Source organism: Vespa velutina, chromosome 21, assembly GCF_912470025.1.
Source record: "Vespa velutina chromosome 21, iVesVel2.1, whole genome shotgun sequence".
In the NCBI taxonomy this organism is placed as follows: Eukaryota; Metazoa; Arthropoda; class Insecta; order Hymenoptera; family Vespidae; genus Vespa; species Vespa velutina.
In genome coordinates, this window is record NC_062208.1 from 3,973,257 (window position 1) to 3,994,581 (window position 21,325).

The following is a 21,325-nucleotide window of genomic DNA, read 5'->3' on the forward strand; positions in this document are numbered from 1 at the left end:
CGCGTAATCTATTTTAATTGCAAAGTTAAAATATACCATATAATCCACGAGAGATAATATACAGGTAATAAATTGCTTAATGGATCTTTTTCCTTTCTTCTTTCTTTATATTATATCCCATTTTGTCGTAATTAGTGATAATTAAGTATGTAGAGAAATTATCGAAGCGCGAAGTATATCGAAGGGGGCGCTGCGCGCATACGCGTCTGGCGAGCACGTTGCGACTGTTGCGCCTCCTCCGGCAATAACACCTAACTAAGACGCCTCGACGCCACCAAACACACGTGGATAAACCAACGGAACGAGAACTATCATCATTAGAGCCTCTTTCTTTGATATATTATATAAATATATTTATATCATATATATACAAAGTATTAATTGGTCAGACATATTTCCTCATTTTTCTCCCGAGGATTCTGGTACTCTGGTAATTCAAAATCGGCATCTAAACGACACATGTATAATTCAGGTAACTGGGCGACCCTATCGCAATACATAGTTCCTTGCTTACTACGAATCGTTTGGATAACTTTCGTTGCCAACTCGAAAAAGCTTATTTTTCTTTCATTTCGTTGAAGTATATTGCACAATTCTTGAATGAACCACGAACCTACGTAAAAGACAAAAATGAGAAAAAAGAAAAGAGAAAAAAAGGAAAAATGATGGAAAGACGATGATTATATTTGAAGTTCCTTGGAAAAATAACCTCTTAATTTATCCCGTATAGAAACAAAACCTTGCAGGGTAGACATAAAGACGCAAAAGTTCGCGTGTGTCGTTATATCGATTGTCGCAAGTTCGTCTAAGCCGTCCGTTGTTAAATGATTGCGATTTAGAACTTTTCCTAAAACAATAATAAAATTATTAAATATACCGTGCTTAAATCCTATTGAATATATTTATAGATTCACCTATTGCCTTTCCTTGACACGCTTGAATAATAACTATCTTTATTATTTTACTAAATTCTGAACAGCAAAAAGCATTATTAATACTTCTAATGGATACTTCTTTCTCGTCGACCGCGATGATACCTCCTTAAATACAAAAATTTCGTCAAGCTGGATATTTATTATTGTAACGGCATATATTACGATGCATGGATTACCTTCATAGCCATGACTTAATATGCATAAAAATATACAGTCATAATCGCATCCAAATTGCTTGGAAAGATCCCTGATATATGAAAGCATTTGGTGCTTCGTCAAATTATCAATGACGCTGACGGTAAATCCAAGTCCTCGGAATGTTTTCGATAATTTATCGGCGTCTGCTCTTGTTCCATGGCGCATTTCATACTACAATGTTTTAAACACGATAACGAAATCAGTAACCTAAGGGAAATGTTATTAATTTATACATAATGTTTCCCAACAAAATTTCTCATACTACCTGCGACCCATAGAAGTATATTTGATTTATAATAACGCACAATCCTTTTTTTATCTTACGCATGTTCTTTTCGACTTCTATGACGTTAGTTTGATTTTCCAAGGCACCACGAGGTGCCTCTTCTGATGCACTCAAGCTTGATACATTCTGATCCCTGTTGCACTCTTTTAAATCTTCCATTATCAAATGATCTGTGTCATCGAAGCCCTTCAAATGTTTCAACAAATCTTTCAAATTTCCTTCCTTGCCTGCAGATTAATTGTAGTTTTGTATGAGATGCAGACAAGTCGAAAGAAAAGAAGAGAAAAGAAGAGAAAAGAAGAGAAAAGAAGAGAAAGGAAAGGAAAAAAAAGGAATGTCCGTATTCAAAGGGGATGTACCTGAAAAAATAGAGATATATCCGATATTCATCCAATACAATAGATGTAATTCCAATTGATCTATATCCTCGAGTATCGGCTCATACATTTTATTCTCATTGATAATAGAAAGAAAGATTTTATCCTCTTTGACAAAACGCAATAACTTTTTCGTTTCTTCCACGGACAAAGATTCACATAATAAGTATAAACATTTTGCAATAGGATTTAATTTTTTTGTATATAACCTACACTTTGGCAAGTAACTTTTCTCCAAGTCCTCATACCGTAGTCCCAATTTTTTTATAACTTTTCTATTTCCACTAATACAAATCGATTCTAATAATTTTTCCTCCCAATTTTCTTCATCATCTTTGACAATTTCTGCTATCACAGACGTTTTGTATTTCTTGGCTTTGCAATAAAGTTTGAAAATTTTTAAGAATACATTCTTATAATCGTTGACCATTAAAAATAGAATAGAAACTATGTCGTCTATGTCAAGATCGCCTTCTATCTTCTCCAATATATCTAAATTTATCCTTTTCTTTATCACATCTGCTGTTGCATCCATGCGTGGTCTTGCATCGGAGACCAACGACATCGTTGACGATTATAACGCATTAATGATCCTTCGATATACCGAAAAAAGTACGTACTATATCGGTGAAGCACGTTTGGCTACTAATTTCGAGCCAACAGGAAAATGCGTATAACGCGTGTTAACGTCAAAAAAAAAAAAGAAAGAAAGAAAAAAAAAAAAAAAAGCACGGATAACGATGCACCTAGTGATAATTGCGTTTATCTAATCTCGTAGAAATAAAAAGGATAGCGAGGAGAAAATGAAAGTTCCTTATATGAATACTCGCGCCTTATCTATTGTTTCTCCTTAGATTCATTTGCCAGCAGCAATCATTAAATGGCATTAATCTATGATCTATTGTAAATAATAAATGTTATTATATCTAATATTTTTGTCCAAAATTATCTATCTATAATTTTATCCAAATTCCCATTTGGGGATTTTCGATATCGAATAAGAAGGTTGGTGGTAGTACTGCTATCGATATGCTTAACGATGTCTAATGCATGCACGTATGCGCATATGTCAATCGAATCGAACGAGTTTGCGAGAGTGAGAGAGAGGGGATTAATTGTTATTGTTTCTTTCTTTTTCTCTTTATATATAAATAATCGACTGTAAATCTCAATAGTTCAAAGTCCAATTAAGAAATCGAATATAAAGAGAACTGAAGAGGAATTATTGATATAACAAGTCCGAAGGAAATGAATTACGCATTTCGGGAATAACGACAGTTCGGGAAAAACAATTTATTTCTTTGTTTCAAGGTAAGCTTCTAATAATTCTTATCGAAGTGAACAAACAAAAAAGAAAAGAAAAACATTATAAGTGTTACGTTTCGTTACGTTCGAACGTTATTTAACTTGTTCGTTACATTGCATTAAGTCCTTTCGTATATCTTTCCTACTAAGATTATGGATACGAGTCACATAGCTAACTCTTATTATCAATCCGGTCTACCAATTCACGCGTAAACTATTATTTCTGTTATAGGACTGACAATGATTGGCATTCGCAGATGTGTTGCGATTCTAATGTTTTGCAGTAAGTTTAATTGCTTTATTCCAAGAGATCGTAAGACCCTCCCCCATTATACATTTATTAAGTTTTTACTCTCAAATTGTGTCGTATTACTACTTCAGGTATTTCTTATGCTGCAAACTTAGAATCTCCAACGTTTAGTAGAACTTATACCGCGAAAGGTACATTGTATATCCCGTATGCCGAAATACGCGAACCTTTCTATGCATGGTACGACGGAAAAAGTGGATCCAGTCGAATCGATTATTATGGAGGTAATCGATCAACTTTTACGTCCTATTAACGTCGTCTTAGATTTATATTAAAATATCTTTATTCATTTCTCCAGGAGTAGTTAAGACCTTTCAACTTGCCAACAAAGGATTGTACGGTTCTAGTATAAAGGTTGCACCTATTACTACGGAATCTGTCTTGAATGAAGAAACGTGCCTTCAAGTAAATGGATCTAGTGATTTTAAAATTCATCCGCAAAGTATTATTCCTGATACAATCGGAATGGAGGTATACAATTATTAATCTTAACAATTTATACGGATCTTTTAATATGGGATATAATAATATAATATAAAATTAATATCCCAGTGTATCGGAAAGGAAATTATAAATGGCTTGTCGTGTGAAAAATGGAGGCTCGTTGAAGACTTTGGTGACAAACGAAATAAATATACATTGTGGATACGTTATAAGGTATTAAGGAGACGGTTATGGGGATCCACATTTTTCCCTCGTTTCTTTCTCAATGCTTTCTCAATGCTTTCTCAATTGCTTTTGATAGAAATCTCCATATCTACCACAAAAGAAGGAACCCATACCGGTGAGATACGAAATGATTGGTTTCAACAGTTTGCTAGGTTCCCATTATGATCATTATTATCTGGATTATGATTGGTACTCCTTCGACGTTCCCAGTCCAGATGTCTTCACAGTTACCGATAGTACTTGTCCTATTTCTTTTCTTCTCATGATATTAATAATCTCTGAATTTAATAGAAAAATCCCTCTATATATAATATATAATTCCAGATTCTACATGCGTTAGTTTCCCCGGACCTGGAGATAACCATATATATACGTTCAATCCTATGCAGGAATTTGTTCATAATTACGATGAGCACGTTAATGTAGCATTTAGGAAGTTTAAGAAAACGCATAAGAAATATTACAACAACGAAACCGAACATATTAATCGGAAGGAATTATTTCGACAGAATATGAGGTTTATTTTTTTCTTTCTTTTCTTTTTTCTTCTTCCTCTTCTCCTCCATTTTCTTCTATTTTTAAGATACGTGAAATTTTGCTGCAGATTCATTCATTCGATCAACCGTGCCAATTTGGGCTATCAACTGGATGCGAATCATTTGGCCGATCGTTCTACTCTTGAAATGAAAGCTTTGCGTGGTAAACAGTATACAAAAGGTTACAATGGCGGTGAACCATTTCCTTATGATATTGAACAGGAGATGGCTAATGTTCCTGACAGTATAGACTGGAGATTGTATGGTGCTGTGACGCCAGTTAAAGGTGACATTACGTATAAAAGCGCATAGATGACAGCGTTCGTAAAAATTAGACGAAAGCTTTGCCGTACAAAGAAATCCATCCTATATTGCAGATCAATCCGTTTGCGGATCCTGTTGGAGTTTTGGCACAACCGGTGCAGTGGAAGGGGCGTATTATATGAGATATGGGAAATTAGTACGCTTATCTCAACAGGTATAACAATTTGATGAAGAAAAGCATTTTCCTTTACCATTGACCGTTCTCAACAAACATTTACATTTTTTTCTTTTTCCCCCTCTATTCGCACAAGGCACTCATCGACTGTTCATGGGGCTTTGGTAATAACGGATGCGATGGCGGTGAGGATTTTCGATCTTATCAATGGATCATGAAGCATGGTGGAATACCATCTGAAGATGAATATGGCGGTTATTTAGGCCAGGTGAGAAAGAACTTACTTGGCGAAGTAACTCTACTTCTAAGTAGTTCTAAGAATCCTCGTAATAAATCTTCTTCGTCCGTCGTTAATTATCCTTCAAAAATGTAAATGAAAAACATTTTGCGATATCCTTTAGGACGGATATTGTCATGTTAACAATGTTACTATGGCGACTAAGATCTCGGGATACGTTAATGTCACATCAGGAAGCGTGGATGCTTTAAAGGTGGCTTTAGCGAATCATGGTCCAATTTCTGTTGGTATCGACGCATCTCACAAATCATTTTCCTTTTATTCGCATGGTGTCTATTACGAACCCGCGTGCGGTAAGTCTTCTTTATCGTTAACTTGGAAAAGTTATAAAGTCTTGCGTTAAGTCTTAAGTCTTTGTGATTTAGGTAATACGGAGGACAAGTTGGATCACGCTGTCCTAGCTGTTGGCTATGGTATATTGAAGGGAAAGGCTTATTGGCTGATAAAGAATTCATGGTCAAATTACTGGGGTAACGATGGTTACATACTTATGGCGCAAAAGGATAACAATTGTGGCGTTTTGACCGCACCAACGTATGTTACGATATAACAGGGATTTATTATTTTTTTTCTTTTTCTTACTGAGATTAAATTTATCTGAATACTCTTTATGCAGTTAACTACACGTTCTGTAGATGTCTCTCTCTCTCTCTCTCTCTCTCTCTCTCTCTCTCTCTCTCTCTCTCTCTCTGTATGTATATACATGCATACATATGTGTATATATATGTATATATGTATATGTATCTATCTATCGTAAGAAGCCTATCATGATGTACAAACTTGTTGATAGTTTATACTTTCTTATGTAGCATGCTACTTTCTTATTGAAATGAATGGAAAACAAAGATTTAAGAAAATTAAAAGAATATTTTTAATAACAATTACTTGATATCGCCTTCTTGTGGGATTCCTTTTTTTTTTTTTTTTTATATCTCTACTATCGTATAGTCAGATATTTGAGGAGAGTCGATTAATCCTATGTTCATGTAATTTGCAAATTAAAATGTGCAATTTATTTTGGCAAATTATCTTACGTATCGGCATGGTAGTATGATATATGGTATAGATATTTGTGTATTAGAAGAATGGCGTCGTAAGTACAAATAAATTGATTTGTCGCATCTTTTATTCGATCAACGTAGGCAGCAGACAATGATCGAATGACGAATGGGGTGATGCAGCCATACGTAAGTCAGAAAGGACTAATGCGGAAGCGTTTTATAAAAATACGCCGTTGGTAGAAAAAATCGCAAAAAATCTTCCAACCATAAGAATCTAATATTATAACCAAGTAATTACGTTTGATCTCATTCAAATATTTTCTTATAGACGATTCGGCCGATAATGGCTGCATCACGAACAGCGACGAAAGAGATATAACATGCATTAAATAAAATTTTGGAATGTTGATACTCGATATTTAACTTTGGACTTGTTCGAGTTATTAAAATACACTTAAATTATTCCTATTAATGATAAAAATTAGAGAGATATAATTGTATGCCGTTTGTGCGCTTGTATGTAACGAGAGAAGGAAAAGGAAAGTACATACTTATTTCAAAGTATCTACATACATACATACATACATACATACATACATACATTTTTAGGATCGTCGAACTTGCAACAATATACTTTTCTCTTCTTTCTTTAAATAGAAAGGAAAAACGTTGAAAAAAAGGAAAGGGAAAAACAAACTACTTGGCGAATTGAAACAGATAGCGATTCGCTCGTATACGTTGCATGTACATAACGATCTCAACAGGAAGAAATATCTATTTCGTCTCTTCTTTCTCGTCTTGCTTCTCTTTCTCCCTTCGTTAACTCTCTCGATGATCGATAGAACATAAAATGCCGCTGTACAATATAACTTGATTATATTTCGAATTACAGTCTCCCTCTAACGAGCTTATATTTCATGAAACTTACATTAAATTACTTTCACAGTCGTTCAACGTCTTTAACTTTGCGCTAATGCGTGTCCCTTTGCGCTAAGCTTTAATAAAGTTATCTAATTAATCACTCTCGCACTTTTCTCTCTCTCTCTCTCTCTCTCTCTCTCTCCATTATAGTGTACATATACACACATATTTATATTTATTAATTTCTGTTTTCTTAATAATTATTAATCTCCTAATGTTTTCTAATCTCACGCTCTTTCACGTCGATCGCTTTTACAACAAAAATAAAGTTCACGTGTTCGTTACTTGTTTGCAACGCATGTCGAATATCACGCTAATGTATGTAATAACAGAGGAAAAAGTTTATGTATCGTTCTTTTAATACTAGAATAATGTAACTTTAAGATCATTTGCTCGTTCTTCAGAATAAGCACAAAAATAATGGAAAGAACAATTAAAACAGTACAATGAATGAGTGAGTATCGACAAACGAAGCAAGAAAAAAGGAAATAAATAAATAAAAAAGAAAAAAAAAAAAAAAAAAAAAAAAAGAAAAAAAAAAGAGAAGTAAGCCGGTATATACGTACCGTACTACGTTTTTTTAAGTACACAAAAAGGATGGATTGCTTGTCGTAATTAATAGGAAAAAGAAGAAGAAAGAAAACAAAATCTTTTCTCGAAAAGATCTTTTGGTCGATCGACTGAAAATAAGCTCGTTCGACTGTCACTTTTACAGGGTGTCTACTGATTGTGCGCAACAAATTAGATCTATTCAAGGATCCTAGAAAATTGGAGTGAACGCTTAACGAAAAGGTTCAATTTGAATACTTTTCGGATATGTGTGCGCGTATCCATTTTTGCGAACCGTATCTTTTGTGATAGAAATTAATACACGAGTTTATTATTTCTTTAGGATCGAAAGTGATCTTACGTAGATACATCTTTTCAAAGCTTTCAGCAGTTTCTTATTCGTGTCTTTGATCAAATAATTTCAGATTCATTATTTCTATATATATATGATAGAAATCGATCGCAGATACTCAGAAAACACCCTGTCTTTACTCACACACTCTTCACCTTTTCCATCGCCCCTTTACACCCGCTCGTAATATTTTCATTTGTTTATTATATCACTTGTGGACCCATTTTTTTCGTTTCATCCTTATCGTTAATTTTTTGCCTTCAAGTTTTTCACGATAAAAGATAACTCGCGTCTTTGAAGAGAAACGTTCTTTTTTTGTTCCTTTTGCCTTTGCCTTTTTATCAGGGAAGCAGGTTAAAGGAATCCCATTTCCAAAGCATTGTAAAGCGCCTGAGTATCCGAGTGACTGTTTATTCGCCAGAAAGGAAAATTGTGCGCTCTCGCTGCTGTCTCCTCATCGGAATCATCCCCTATCACGACGTAGGTACATCTACGACCGAAACGAGCCACCACCCTTCCGAAGCAACTCTCTTTTCCTGAAACAAAGAAGGAAAGGAAGAAAGAAATGATGTCTACTTTTTCACTAATTGCTTGTCCCGATAATGAAACACTCGAGAGTAATACCGACCTATTTTAGAAGCGGAATAAATATTCTCTATAGGAAATATTCCACCTATACCGAATAGAAGGACCTTGGAGAGGGCTGGAACAAGTTGGGTGGTGGTTACGAGAATGTTTATGCAATGGCTTCTCTTGTTGATCAAACTGAGACACTTGACGGCCGACGTGAGCCAATTATCGGTGAGAACTTCGATCTCTGAACGCAACTGGACCCATTGTTCGCGTTTCGCCGCTCCGAGCAGACCGCCAACGTTGTTCCGATAATTACAGTAGATCTCCTTTATTTTGCGATAACGGAAGGCGAGCTTTCTCATCCAATCTACGCCACCGCGTACCCCGGAGGCTAGGCATATGCCGTTGTTCGCCGAAGCACATTGAAAGCCGTCCGTTGCGAAATTGTACGAGGACAGGTCCTGTCCGTTGTCGTCGGACGATACGTCGTCTATGTGTACTTGATCGCAATCCTAATAACAATCCAACAAAATACATACATACGTATATATGACGTTGTCGTCATTGGGTAGGACGCGTCTTCGGATGTACTTGAAAACGTCAAACGTATTTCGATCGAGATCGAGAAGAGAGAGAGAGAGAGAGAGAGAGAGAGAGAGAGAGAGAGAGAGAACGACATTCGAGACCTCTCGACTGACCTCAATGTCGTTGAAGAAAAAGTGCGTGTCGGCCAAATTAAATATCATTTCCTCCATCCTGTAGGCTACCTGTGCGAGCAAGGTAGGATCTTTTCGGTGCTTCGTAGCGAATTGACCAGTGAGAAGCGAATGAAACACGACTATGGTTTCGTCGAGATCCCAAATGAATATACGATCGGGGCCGGCTTCCGTCGTGTCCGCGGAACCGATACTGTTTCCGCTTCCGCTCTGTCGCCTACCGCGTCTGCAAGGCTTCGCTGTAGTTCCTACGGAAAAAATATCGTTTGATTTAATTGAACTTTCAATTACTCTTTAAAGGATTCAATAGTTTTACACGAACGGTTAACGATATAAACGTTGTTGCTTTTAACGCGTTGATAGATGTGTGTGTGTGTGTGTGTGTATGTGTATATTCCAAGTAAACATGGAATTAGAGCGTATGTTCGTGATTCTTCGACAAAATTGGTGCAATTGTAAGTATTTAAAATAAGTTTGGAGACTCGTACAATACAGGCTCGAGCTTGATCCTCCGAACCGGTGTCGACGTTTATCGAAAATACCAGCGATAAAGCGATACGATCGATCCGAAATGACTCGTATTACCTTCGACATTTGTGGTCTCTCGTGCGGTCGGGTCACTCGCATCATGAGCGCTCGCGTCCAGCGTGAGTGCTGTCTTCGTCGAATCTTTTTTGTTTTTGCGTCAAAAGGACAATTAATAAGATGAAATAAATCAATTTTATGGATAGAATGACTCCGAAAAATAATCGTACGAATAAAACGATAATCATTCGGACTTATTTTTTGGAGTCATGTAACACGCGCTCGCGTGTCATTTAATTTACCAGCAAAGTTGAGATTTCCTATGTTGAAGGACGTATGAGTGGTGTGGTAACCGGGCATCGGATAATATCCAGAATATTGAAGGGGTACCCTGTCGTTTCCGTACAAACTGCTACCATAAGCGGTATAGTCCAGCTTCTGGGAAGGAAGATAAATACGTTCGTTTTTAAGAAAACAACAGATTGAAAAGGGATTTCTTCGATTCTATTTTTCATTGGGATAGATAGATTTTTTTTCTTTTGCTTTTCACCTGGGAAGCCGAGGATATATTTTGCCCTACGTTAGGGAATGTCGTGGTGCCGCTATTGTAGCCGGCATACGACGAATACTGCGTCATCGTGCTTGGCGTTGTGTACGAAGTCAGATAAGAGCTTTGCAAGCTAGACGTGTTCTTGGTGCCCGTCGTCGATCCGTAAGTAGGCGAATTGTATATGCTAAAATTTAATTGATAAATCCTGAACAAATTGTCCAAATTAATTGTTCGAATAAATTGAACGATAAACGTGTGCGTCGCGAACGAAACATTTCTATTGTATTATATCACTTTTATTTAATGTAATGTTCGACCATCTTCAGGATTAATGCGAGATAATTGAAAAACATTTCTTCTATCGATCCGTCAAATTTAATCGAAATCAAAACTAATCTTAAAACTTTTAGCGAACTTTCAGCTTGTGGTTTTCGAATAAATTTACGAATAACATAAATTACGATAATACGGATATAACGATCATCCGCCATTGATTGAAATCAAGTTTAACCACAGAGTTCAAATTACGTGACGTACATTGGGACATAACATACGTAGAAACATCCACACAAGCAAAATGAATGTCCTACGTCTGTTTCTACGTTAAATAGAAATAGGAATCATAATCCATCCATAATTATGAAACGTTCTATCGAAAACCGTCTTAGCCGTCATTAATCGCGATTATCAGGAAATAATGGAACTATATAGAAGCGTACTATTCGATCGGCGATAATCAATCGCATACCTGTTGTAGTATTGATTGGCGCCATAGAGAGTACCGTAGTCAGCCTTCTCCATAGAATCCGGATACTCTTGCTCCTTTTCCTCGGCATTATCGTCGATGTACAATTCGCTACCCGGCACGCTTTCGTTCTCCGGACAGTCCTGAACTTCGTTTTTAACTTCGGTTTCTGCTCGTACGAACAGGCAAATATAACATGAATCAATTCAACTTCAACTCTTTCTATTATAACCGAAATTCTCATTAGAGCGTACTTTCAACCATACACGGAGAACTATTTCGTTCTCCGATTAAATTACCAATTCCATGGAATGAAATAATGAACGAGCCGACAAGCAATTGGACAATTATGCATGATCATATCGATATTCGAAATGTTATCGTGTCATTTTCTCATTGGGTTCTACGCCAATGTAGTTAGAGAAATATTGCCCACCATTGTTTGCGCTGCGAGGGTGCTGTACCGAGGCCTCCGTCGAGGAAGACACGTTGCCAGCATTGTCTAAAACGCCCGCTGGTTTCGTCGGGTCATTGTCTTCGGTTAACATATCACTCTACCTAAAACACGAACGCACACGTACCGATTGAAAATTTTCCTTCGGAAGGCCATTCCTTTATTCTAAGTATCGTATTTATAATCGCACAAAGAAAAGAGAAATTTCTTCTAGAAGCAGTAATCGCGGCGCGACTCTGCGCTACGATCCTATACTATATAATTGTAAATATATATTTCGCTTTCAAATTTCTTATGCATTTTGTTATGCAATATGTGGGTGGGTCCGTGTAACGGATGGAAAAATCTGATAAATAAATGCATTACTTCGTTAACCCTTAAAAGCCATCATGGTTGAAATTTCAGCCCAATAATTAATCTCTATACTTTCATCCGATATTAAATAATAAAATACAAACTTTTAATCGCATTCACATTTTTCCTATTGCTATGTAAAATGTAAGATAATATCGTGGGGTGAAATTTCACCCACGGATAACGTTAACATGATTTCTTTGATGTATTAAACTTTTAAGGGTTAACAATAACAACTCGCGAGCAAATCCCACAATAGTCGGACTATCTTTGGATTCTATTGGAACAAAATACAGTGGCGCGGTCAATCTTTCATCAAGTTCTCGATAGTCCTCTCGATCGGGGGGACATAGGTGTGTGTATATATATATATATATATATATATATATGCTTAAAGGGTCTCTCTCTCTCTCTCTCTCTCTCTCTCTCTCTCTCTCTCTCTCTCGAAGGCCTTATAGTAGAGAAGAACGTCTCATTAAGCCCTGCCGATTGCGTGTCGAAGAAGAGGAGGTGGAGTGAACGGTGGATCGGTAGGCGTGCACGAGGAACACCTTTGGAGTCGGCCAATGAAATCTCTTTTCGCGTCGTTTTGCATTACGTATTCTTTATGTTGCCAAGTCACTATCTTTCTCTTTTTCTCAACGTGCTCCGCCCTTGTGCGTGAGTCTACCTCCAAGTCCGGCTACTTCCGACCACCTCCGACCTTCACCGCCGACTTTCAATCGCTAACTCCATCGCTAGCTCCATCGCCAGCTCCATCGCCAGCTCCATCGCCAGCTCCATCGCCAGCTCCATCGTCGTTAGCTCCATAGCTCCGTGGTTGAGACTCTTGCGTAAGGGCCCCCCTTTCACGGGCCACGGACGACGAGTCTCAGAACACAGCTCGTAACTCTATCAAGCCCGAGAGCTCCTCTTTGGAGGACTTTGCTTTGAGAAAAGAAATAAAACGAAAGAGAAAGAACGGAGTCTGCTTTTCTTTCTTTTTCGTTAAGTTGAGAATCTTCAAACGGTTGGCAGAGAGGGTTGGGACAGGGAGGACGACCGGAACTACATTTTATTTATACGTTTTCAACTATACGCATTATTATATGTCGTTTATTAGTATACGCATTGTACCATTATCCATTTTCATTACTTAAGTTAGATGTGTGCGTATATTAATATTTAATATTTTTCTCTCTAAAGTGATTTCTAATCACTTGTAATCTTTCTTCGAGAAGGAACGACAAAGGAGAATTACGCAAAAGCAAGGAGAAGAAAGAAAAAGGGAAAGAAAAGAAAAAAGAATAATAGTCGCTGATTCAGCCGAAAGATTTGCGAGTCGCGTTGCAAGTTTCACTAGAACGATAACCAAGAGAAACGAGATGAACGGAATTTCGCTTATCTAAACGGACTATCTACCGGTGTGCGTATGCATACACATAAACGGACACGTAAGAAGAGAGAGAGAGAGACGTGGACGGAATGACAGACAGACATTACCAACAAAGTATCCGTCGTCGGAAGAAACTGCTTAGTTCGCACATACTATAATAACCAAAGACGCGACAAAGTGTGATATCATTATCACACTTTGACAGTTCTATTGTTATTAGAATATATATATATATATATATATATATACATATTTAAATTTTTATTTCAGGTATACAAACTGCTTCTGTGGAGCTATTTACGCACACATGTAACTACACCTAATCTCTACGTCGATTACTTATGAAGATCCTTTTTCTCTCAAAAGAAGACGAAAACGCGTGCGACTCGCAGCTTCCTTCTTGGCCGTGACACACGTTCCTTCCTTTCAGCTCCTTCTCCGTTTACGCGCTCGAAAGAAGGGAAAAGAAAAATAAAGAGAGAGAGAGAGAGAGAGAGAGATGGAATAGTTGCAGCCGGGCAAGACAAAAGGTTCTTGTCCGAAAGGACCCAGGGGCTTTGCTACGGGTCCTTTGGCAGACCTTACGAATGTGTAAGGGATAGAGAGAAGAAATTCGAGAGACCAACCGCTTTTAAGATGCTTGCTTTTCGATGGATTCGACTCGACGTGCCTACCAATGCGTGCTCGTCGATTTTCCAAAAACACAATGTCATGAGAATTTATTTATTTAAAAAAAGAAAAAAATTAACTTCTTGCTATATTCTAGGGATATCGACGATGGAAAAAAAGCGGTTTACGATTGTATCATTTATTTGATAAAAGAATGAATTATTTAATCGATTAAATATTCTTGAAATACTACGTTTCCCTTTCAAATTGATTCATTAGCTCGCACTCATCCTAACAACAATTATCCAAATACGTTTGCGAAAAATCGATTTTTCATTCTTTCACAAAGAAGCAAAGCTGTATGCGGCTTTCTAATAAACGGGATTAGAGGATTATTACTTAGTGCGGAAGAACTTTTAGTAAACGCTCGCGTTCCTTGATGCTGTGAGAGCGCGTACGGCCAATTAAAATACATTACTGGTAACGAGCCGAATTAGATGCATATGTTACGCATGCTCAATTGATAATGACGGTTTTCAACAGCTGTTAGCTTGTACGCGTTAATATTTATATATGCTCGTGTACGTGTCTACTTGGTGTTCTTACTAATTGTCAATGAACAATATAAATAGTAGTGCGATGCGAAAAACCCTATTACATTTTCTTACAAAATATTATCAGTCTGTGTATTTTTACTATCTTTCAAGTTTTTCCTATATCTCGTAAATTCGATGAAATATGAAATTTTGAGGAAAACAAGATCCACATCCGGCTTGTTATTTTTTTCTTTTTTTTTTTCCCCGATAAAATAGCCTGTATATCATTAGATAAGAAGAACAAAAGGAAAGAAAAAAGGAAAAAATCTAAGTATCTTGTTTACATGGCCGATAAAAAAATTGAAACAACAAATAAATGTCCTACCTGGCAGAAGCGCGATTACGTACTTTTACGGTATACCTTCTTCCTCTGTCTAAATCTTTCTCTCTCTCTCTCTCTCTCTCTGTCTCTCTGTCTCTCTCTCTCTCTCTCTCTTTCTAGCGAGAGAGATCTCCTTTGTTTCTCTCTTTGTCTCTCGTTATCTCACTTTTCTCGCACTTTCCACATCCATAGTAGCATCTCGCCAACGAAGGACTCGCGTCCAGAATGATGATCCAACCACGTTCCTAAATGTATAAAATTTGTTATATTCTTCTTTGTTTTTCTCGGTCGTCGATCGAAGAAAGAATCAATTACAAAGAGAAAGAACGATGCACAGTTCTCGAATGAAAAAGGAATCTTTCCAAACGACCCTTCCACTTTTCTCTTTCTGCTTTTTTCTTTATATCCTTCTTCCTTTTCAAACGAAACAAACGAATATGACACACGCGCGACACACGAACGTAGGTCACCTTCTTTCTTCCTCGATAATTTATTTCGCACTACTCTCTCTCTCTCTTCTCCTCCTCCTCCTCCTCCTCCTCCTCCTCCTCTTCTCCCTTTCTCGTATGATATTATTTTGTAGCGATTTTAACCAATTTCCCGAACGACGTTGAGCACAACTTTTCACGAGGTGTGCGATCGGCGAACTCACTCTCTTTGTCTCTTCCCTATTGTTCTCCCTTTTTTCCTCTCTCTCTCTCTCTCTCTCTCTCTCTCTTTTAATCTCGTTTTTTCTCTTTTTCCCTCTGTTTGCGTCCCTCAATGTGCGATACGCCGCAGCTTGGCGTGTTCTGAGCATGCGAAATGTCGCCTGGCCACCCCCGCCCGATGGTCACGTGGTCGTCGGACTCCCTCCATCTCCCTACTACTCCCTCTCCTACTACCCCCATCGCTTTATCTTTCTCACTCTGTCTACGTTCATTTCTTGCTATGTTATTCGGTCCTTCTCTCTTCATCCTTCAAAGAATTTGAATGTGTTGGTGCGCGCGCGCGCGCGCGCGCGCGCGCTCGCGCGTGTGTATGCGATTTCTTTAAAAATGATAAATATTATATATCTCAAAATCTTTTTCGGCAAATTTTTTCTCCCGAAAAAGTTTCCTTTTTCCACTCGAATAAGAAGTTTCTTTAAAAATTATTATAAAATAGTTAAATAAATTAAAGTAAATTATGATAAATTTATTCGACAAAACATATTAATTGTACAGCACAATATTTGTTATTAGTAGAAATTTTGTTATCGAATCGATTAAATCGTATTTACTTTTGTCGCTCGAAATTCCTTCGAGAACGTGAACGCAATAAACACCATCGGCATGGAATCCCAAGGGGGAGGGAGAAAATGGAAAAGCTCTTTTATCCGTCGTCCGTTTGTTCATTCGCACGCGTCGTCGATCTGGAAAAGAGAGAATATCCCGAATCGAATGAAAGCTAGAAACCAAAGAGTGCTACGTGGCATAAATAATAAAATTATTTATTTATTGCGAGTATAAAAAGTAAAAAATGAAAAAAAATGACGTGTCTCGAGTGAACGTGCCCAATTTGTCCAAGTTCTGACAAAAAAAGAGGAAAATTTTCCAAACGCTATTTCCGAACGAATTGTAGCAGACGCAATCCGTAAACGTGTCCCTGTTCGTTGACGAGAGGCGGCGGTTGGTTAGAGATCGTCGCATTTTCAGCTTTTAAGGACAGGTTCTCCCGAAGGTGAGCTGCAGAGGGGAATGTTAAAATGGGAATGCGGGAGAGCGAAAAGAAGAAGGGAAAGGAAGGAGTAATTAAGGGAAACGATTCAGGGACGATCTTGATAAAGCCGGCGGAATGTAAATTTCGATAGTTGTCGAATTAGCGACTACCTAGGGTGATCTTTTACCTTTCCCTCCTATTTGTCATCTTTCCTTATCGCGATTTCTTCTTATTTTATTCTCGTGCGATAGATCGATTACAAATATTTTTCTGCTTCTTTTATCTTCTTACGTTTCATTCTACTCGATTCTATTGTCGACATAAATCGATCGAGAAAATTTAATTCCATATTCATTCTATAGGCCATCGTTGGAGAATATTCGATGGAGAGTATCTATCCATTTAAAAAATATAAATTTGATTGTAGCTTTATGTCGTATACCGTATGTATACCGTAAAAGTGTGTGGGAGAGAGAAAGCTTGGAGCGAACAAGAAGGCATGTAAACAAAACGGAAGACGGTCGCGCTCTTGGCCTTCAAGAGAAAGACACCACCCGTTATTGTTTCATCCAAACGTGGTACTCGATAAAGGACAAAAGTTTTCTCTTTTTCTCTCGTGGAAACCCATGTCAATTTCTTTCATTTTCCTACAATTTTTCTATCTACGGATATATACATCTCGGATTCATTATTAAACGGGATTAATATAGGAGCCAATCTCTCCTCGTATCGATAAGATCCGGATCAAGAATCGATCAATACTCGCGATCCAATTAATAAAATAAATTCTGCGATTTTAATTAAATTGCCATCTTTCAATTGTTGAGATACGTTTGTTCATAGTCGTGGTTTATGTCGAGTTTACTTTACGCAGATATTTCCTACGTACGCGTAAAGGAGGATGGAACAACGGAAAAACATCGTTATCGTCGAAAGTGCATGAATTTAAAATCGTTCATGCAAGTGCTCATCGAAGAATTTGGAGCTCCGTCTGGACACCATTACAAAGTGTTATTTTTCTTTCACGTCTATGGAAGAGAGGTCAAAGTTCGTAAAAGGACACCGTTCCTCTTGACGGGAGGTCCGCCGTCCGCGTCTGTGCGTCATAACGTTCGATTTCTCGGAACTGCGGAGGGAAAGAGAGAAAGAAGACCGTCTTCTCTTTTCTCGTTTATTATCGATCACGGTGTACGATAAGCGAGCCTTCGGAGTGGAGATGCGTTAGCTTCTTCCGTTTGTCCTAACGTCAAAATAAACTCTCGGCTTTCTTCCCTTTCGCAATGTGCTATCTACGATAACGAAATATATTCAGCGATAACGATATTATTTATTTTAGCTATCTCGTTAATGAAATAATGCTCTTTCTTTCTTTCTTTTTCTTTTTTCTCCTCTTAACAACGTGTCAAATATTTCAGTAATTGGGACTTTAATCAGGACGACGATTACCAATTTGGACTGTGTAATTTTGTACAATGTAATTTTTACTACGGAATTGGACGTTTTTGCGAAAAATTCGGAAGAAAGGAGAAAAAGACAAGACTGAGAGAGACAAGATGAGAAACTTGTACCTGCGTCTTTCGATTATGCTAATAAAGAGGAAGCGAAATAGGGGTAGAAAGTTTGTTTCAGCGCTTCCATCACTTATATCGTCCCCATCGTCGTGGGTTGTTGCGTTCTCCGTTAGATGGATTCTCAAATTTCCCTGAAAACTTTACATAAAGTTCCCAAGGACAACGTATTCCTAATTTGCAATGCATATAGTTCAGCACCTAACTTTCTTCTTACGCAAGTTTCCATTATACATTATCGGTTATGACATGCCCTTGTTTGGCAAGACGGTTTATTGATGACAAAGAAATATGCGTATATAATTGCCGGGAGGCAAAAGATTTTCGCGTAGGGTCGTTTTCTTCGCAACGATAGACATCCTTCGAGTAAAACGAAGAAAAATGTTCAAGAGAAGATTCAAGAGAAAGAGATTATAGTCGGTGGATGATTCTTCCGAATCTATCCTCCTCGCAGTTATCCGTCATTATGCGAACGTACTAATCCCCTTTGTCGTATATATTCTCGCAACGAAGCAACCCCCAACGCGGCTCGCTTTCCCGTCCCTCGGATAATTCCTATTTGTCGTGCTGCAAAAGGGCAGCACGTGCTCGCTCCCTCTCTCTTTCTCCCAAAGGCGCGTCAGAAATTTTCGTATTATCGACCCGTGCCCGCGCCGTTGTTGCACGTCTAACTCGTAAGAACGCACGTGCAAATTTGTTCGTACGCGTGTGCGCGTTGGACAACACATCGAAAGATATGGTTACTTATGGCTACACGATGATCGAGCTATACTGATCGATTTGTCAAGTGAAAACTCGAAAATTAACTAGGTCAAACTGCGATAAGAAATTTAAGAACGAGCCAAGTGTCGAATAACAATTGCAATAATTGTAATAATCAAATTAATACGTCCTCTTGTAATAACTCCTCGAGTGCCGTTGAATTTCTGAGCTCCGATGAAAGTTCGACTATCATCCTTTTAAGAGGAAAGAAGAATGGAATTCTGGGCACGTCTCTCGATGAATGCACGTTCCACGTCCCAGGAGTCCTCGGGAACGTTGCAGATCAGACGTAAACTCGTAGCTCCGTCCGAGTTACTCGAAATTGATATAAGAAAGCTCACGATTCAAAAAGCTTTCATAGAGCCATCATACGTGGATTGGATTTAAATGTTCCATAATGTTCGATGCTTGTGAGAGAGTCGTTCGAGCGCGCGACATGTAGTAAACTAGCTAGAGCAGGTGTAATGGACGAACTATCAATCAAATTCTCGTTGGTACGTGCAAAACACGTAATTAACGATTCTAGCGTTACACAACAATTATAGCGTTACGTAATATTAGGAATAGAATTCAATAATATCGAACGATATCATAGATATCGTCGAGACAAAAGAAGAAAGAAAAAAAAAAACCCCAGAAATTATAATTTCCACAAGATTGTATACATTTTACTTGCAAAAGTGTCGTCCACGTCCGTCCACGAACGAGAAAGACTGCATGTATATATACAGATGCATAGAGCTGTGGAACTAAGGTGGGCTCGTAGGGAACTACTAAGTAAACGACGTATCTCTCTCTCTCTCTTGTGTGTGTGTGTGTGTGTGGAAGAGCGGATTGGGGGACATACTCTCACATGAGAACACTTTGGAGAACGTCGACGAGAGTAGACGAACACGGACGCGAGCGTTCGCCACGTTATACGGGGTGTCTCGGCTTGTTAAGAGGCATACATATGTGTCCTTTTTATAACATTCGCGTTTTTACCTTCAACAACGACCAACACCTACCCTCCATTTCGGTGTACACGTATAAGAGAGTCGATCTATTACGTTCGTGATATTTTTAAGATAGATATTAATTTATCTTTTTCTTTTTATCTATTAGGAGTAAGGTAATAGATAAAAGAATAATCGCCAAAATTCATCGATGGCTATCGTAGAAATTTATCAACGCTTTTTACGCGTTCCCCCGTCGAGGGAACGGATTAAAATGATTGCGTCGGTTATCGGTTTGTTAATCGCCAAACCAGTTTTTTAACTCTTCCCTTGGTTTCGTAGAAAATGTCGGTGTCTCGATTCGAATCGAATGAAATATAAGGAAGAATGAAACTATCGCGATAATATCCGAATAATAACGTATATCCGAATATTATAAATGAGAATTCTAATGTCATTTGGAAAGCTAGAAAAAGATAGAGATAGGAAGTAAGAGAAAGGAAGTAAGAGAGAATGGATCACGGAGGAAATTTCAATTCGGCAAAAGTTACGAGGCGTTATTGCAACGGGTCAATCGTGTGGCGCGAACTCGTGATTTACGAGGGCCCCCGGGGCGGCTAATTTTCGGACACCCTGTGTGCAAGCATAACGCAGGCGCAGGCAGCTGTCACCTTACACCCATGCTGGAGGAGGCATGGGGCTGCGCGGCGGCCATTCTCAACTTATCTCTAGGATCTTTGTAAACATGTCGTGAAATCCGAGTATCCCAGCCAGTGGCGTAGGATTGTGGCCTGGTTGGGATATATATCTCTTGGTGCTCTAATGTAAGAGCTAAGGCGCGTATTCCAGACGCCTCCAAGATCCTCCTTGGCCCTCTTCCCCTCTCTTTCCTTCATTCTCTCTCTCTCTCTCTCTCTCTCTCTCTCTCTCCGTCTCTTCTTTTCTGAGAGAGAGGGAGAAAGAGACCGCAATGTTGCGTGCGCATTTCGTTGGTATCCTTGACGACCGAGGACTACTCTATGCTCGAGAAACGTCACTAAATGGAGTACATCTTTGTTCCGTAATAATAGAAGCTTCTTTTTTTTTCCCTCTTTCTTTCTTCTCTTTTTCGTTAACCGAGAGGGTCAACGCCTGGAGTAGTAAAGCCACGAATCGACCTCCTCCTCCTCCTCCTCCTCCTCCTCCTCCTCCTCCTCCTCCGTCATCTCGTCCTTTTCGAATTAAAACTGTCGTCCTTGGCATCCTCTTCGAATTTTCCTTCCCTTCTCGATATCGCATTTACATATCGTACGCTTATCTATTTCTCGCGAGATCGATCTCCTTCTTTGCATTTTCCTTAACAGCAACGTCCGTTACATAGTACGCATGCAAGTTAACCGATTTT

General features: G+C 38.3%; 3 protein-coding genes across 10 annotated transcripts; 1 reads left to right on the forward strand and 2 right to left on the reverse strand.

The window, feature by feature from the left end:
* Positions 1–125: 125 nt before the first annotated feature.
* On the reverse strand, positions 126–2,502 carry LOC124956357 (caspase-8). Its single transcript, XM_047512072.1, has 6 exons — positions 1,779–2,502; positions 1,399–1,646; positions 1,112–1,304; positions 915–1,040; positions 710–847; positions 126–613 (listed from the first exon to the last, which is right to left on the reverse strand). The coding sequence occupies exons 1-6, from the start codon at positions 2,359–2,361 to the stop codon at positions 378–380; spliced, it is 1,524 nt and encodes a 507-aa protein (XP_047368028.1). The 5' UTR covers positions 2,362–2,502; the 3' UTR covers positions 126–377.
* A 356-nt stretch (positions 2,503–2,858) lies between these two features.
* Positions 2,859–5,960, forward strand: LOC124956354 (digestive cysteine proteinase 1). The gene is made up of 12 exons (XM_047512058.1): positions 2,859–3,107; positions 3,334–3,384; positions 3,483–3,635; positions 3,710–3,882; positions 3,964–4,068; positions 4,157–4,316; positions 4,405–4,597; positions 4,685–4,902; positions 4,994–5,094; positions 5,192–5,323; positions 5,457–5,646; positions 5,719–5,960. Exons 2-12 carry the CDS (start codon positions 3,342–3,344, stop codon positions 5,901–5,903), a joined length of 1,653 nt encoding a protein of 550 aa, XP_047368014.1. The 5' UTR covers positions 2,859–3,107; positions 3,334–3,341; the 3' UTR covers positions 5,904–5,960.
* Positions 5,961–6,412: 452 nt separating this feature from the next.
* Positions 6,413–19,620, reverse strand: LOC124956356 (eyes absent homolog 4). Of its 8 annotated transcripts, none has more exons than XM_047512070.1 (10): positions 16,864–19,620; positions 16,258–16,389; positions 11,723–11,844; positions 11,290–11,455; positions 10,542–10,725; positions 10,294–10,429; positions 10,052–10,135; positions 9,449–9,714; positions 8,806–9,262; positions 6,413–8,713 (listed from the first exon to the last, which is right to left on the reverse strand). In XM_047512070.1, the coding sequence occupies exons 3-10, from the start codon at positions 11,832–11,834 to the stop codon at positions 8,532–8,534; spliced, it is 1,587 nt and encodes a 528-aa protein (XP_047368026.1). In that variant the 5' UTR covers positions 11,835–11,844; positions 16,258–16,389; positions 16,864–19,620; the 3' UTR covers positions 6,413–8,531. The 8 variants fall into 8 exon arrangements, with proteins under 8 accessions (XP_047368026.1, XP_047368024.1, XP_047368027.1 ...); XM_047512068.1 differs by lacking the exons at positions 16,258–16,389; positions 16,864–19,620 and adding exons at positions 15,163–15,241; positions 15,312–15,908; XM_047512071.1 differs by lacking the exons at positions 16,258–16,389; positions 16,864–19,620 and adding an exon at positions 15,649–15,908.
* Between the last annotated feature and the right edge of the window lie 1,705 nt (positions 19,621–21,325).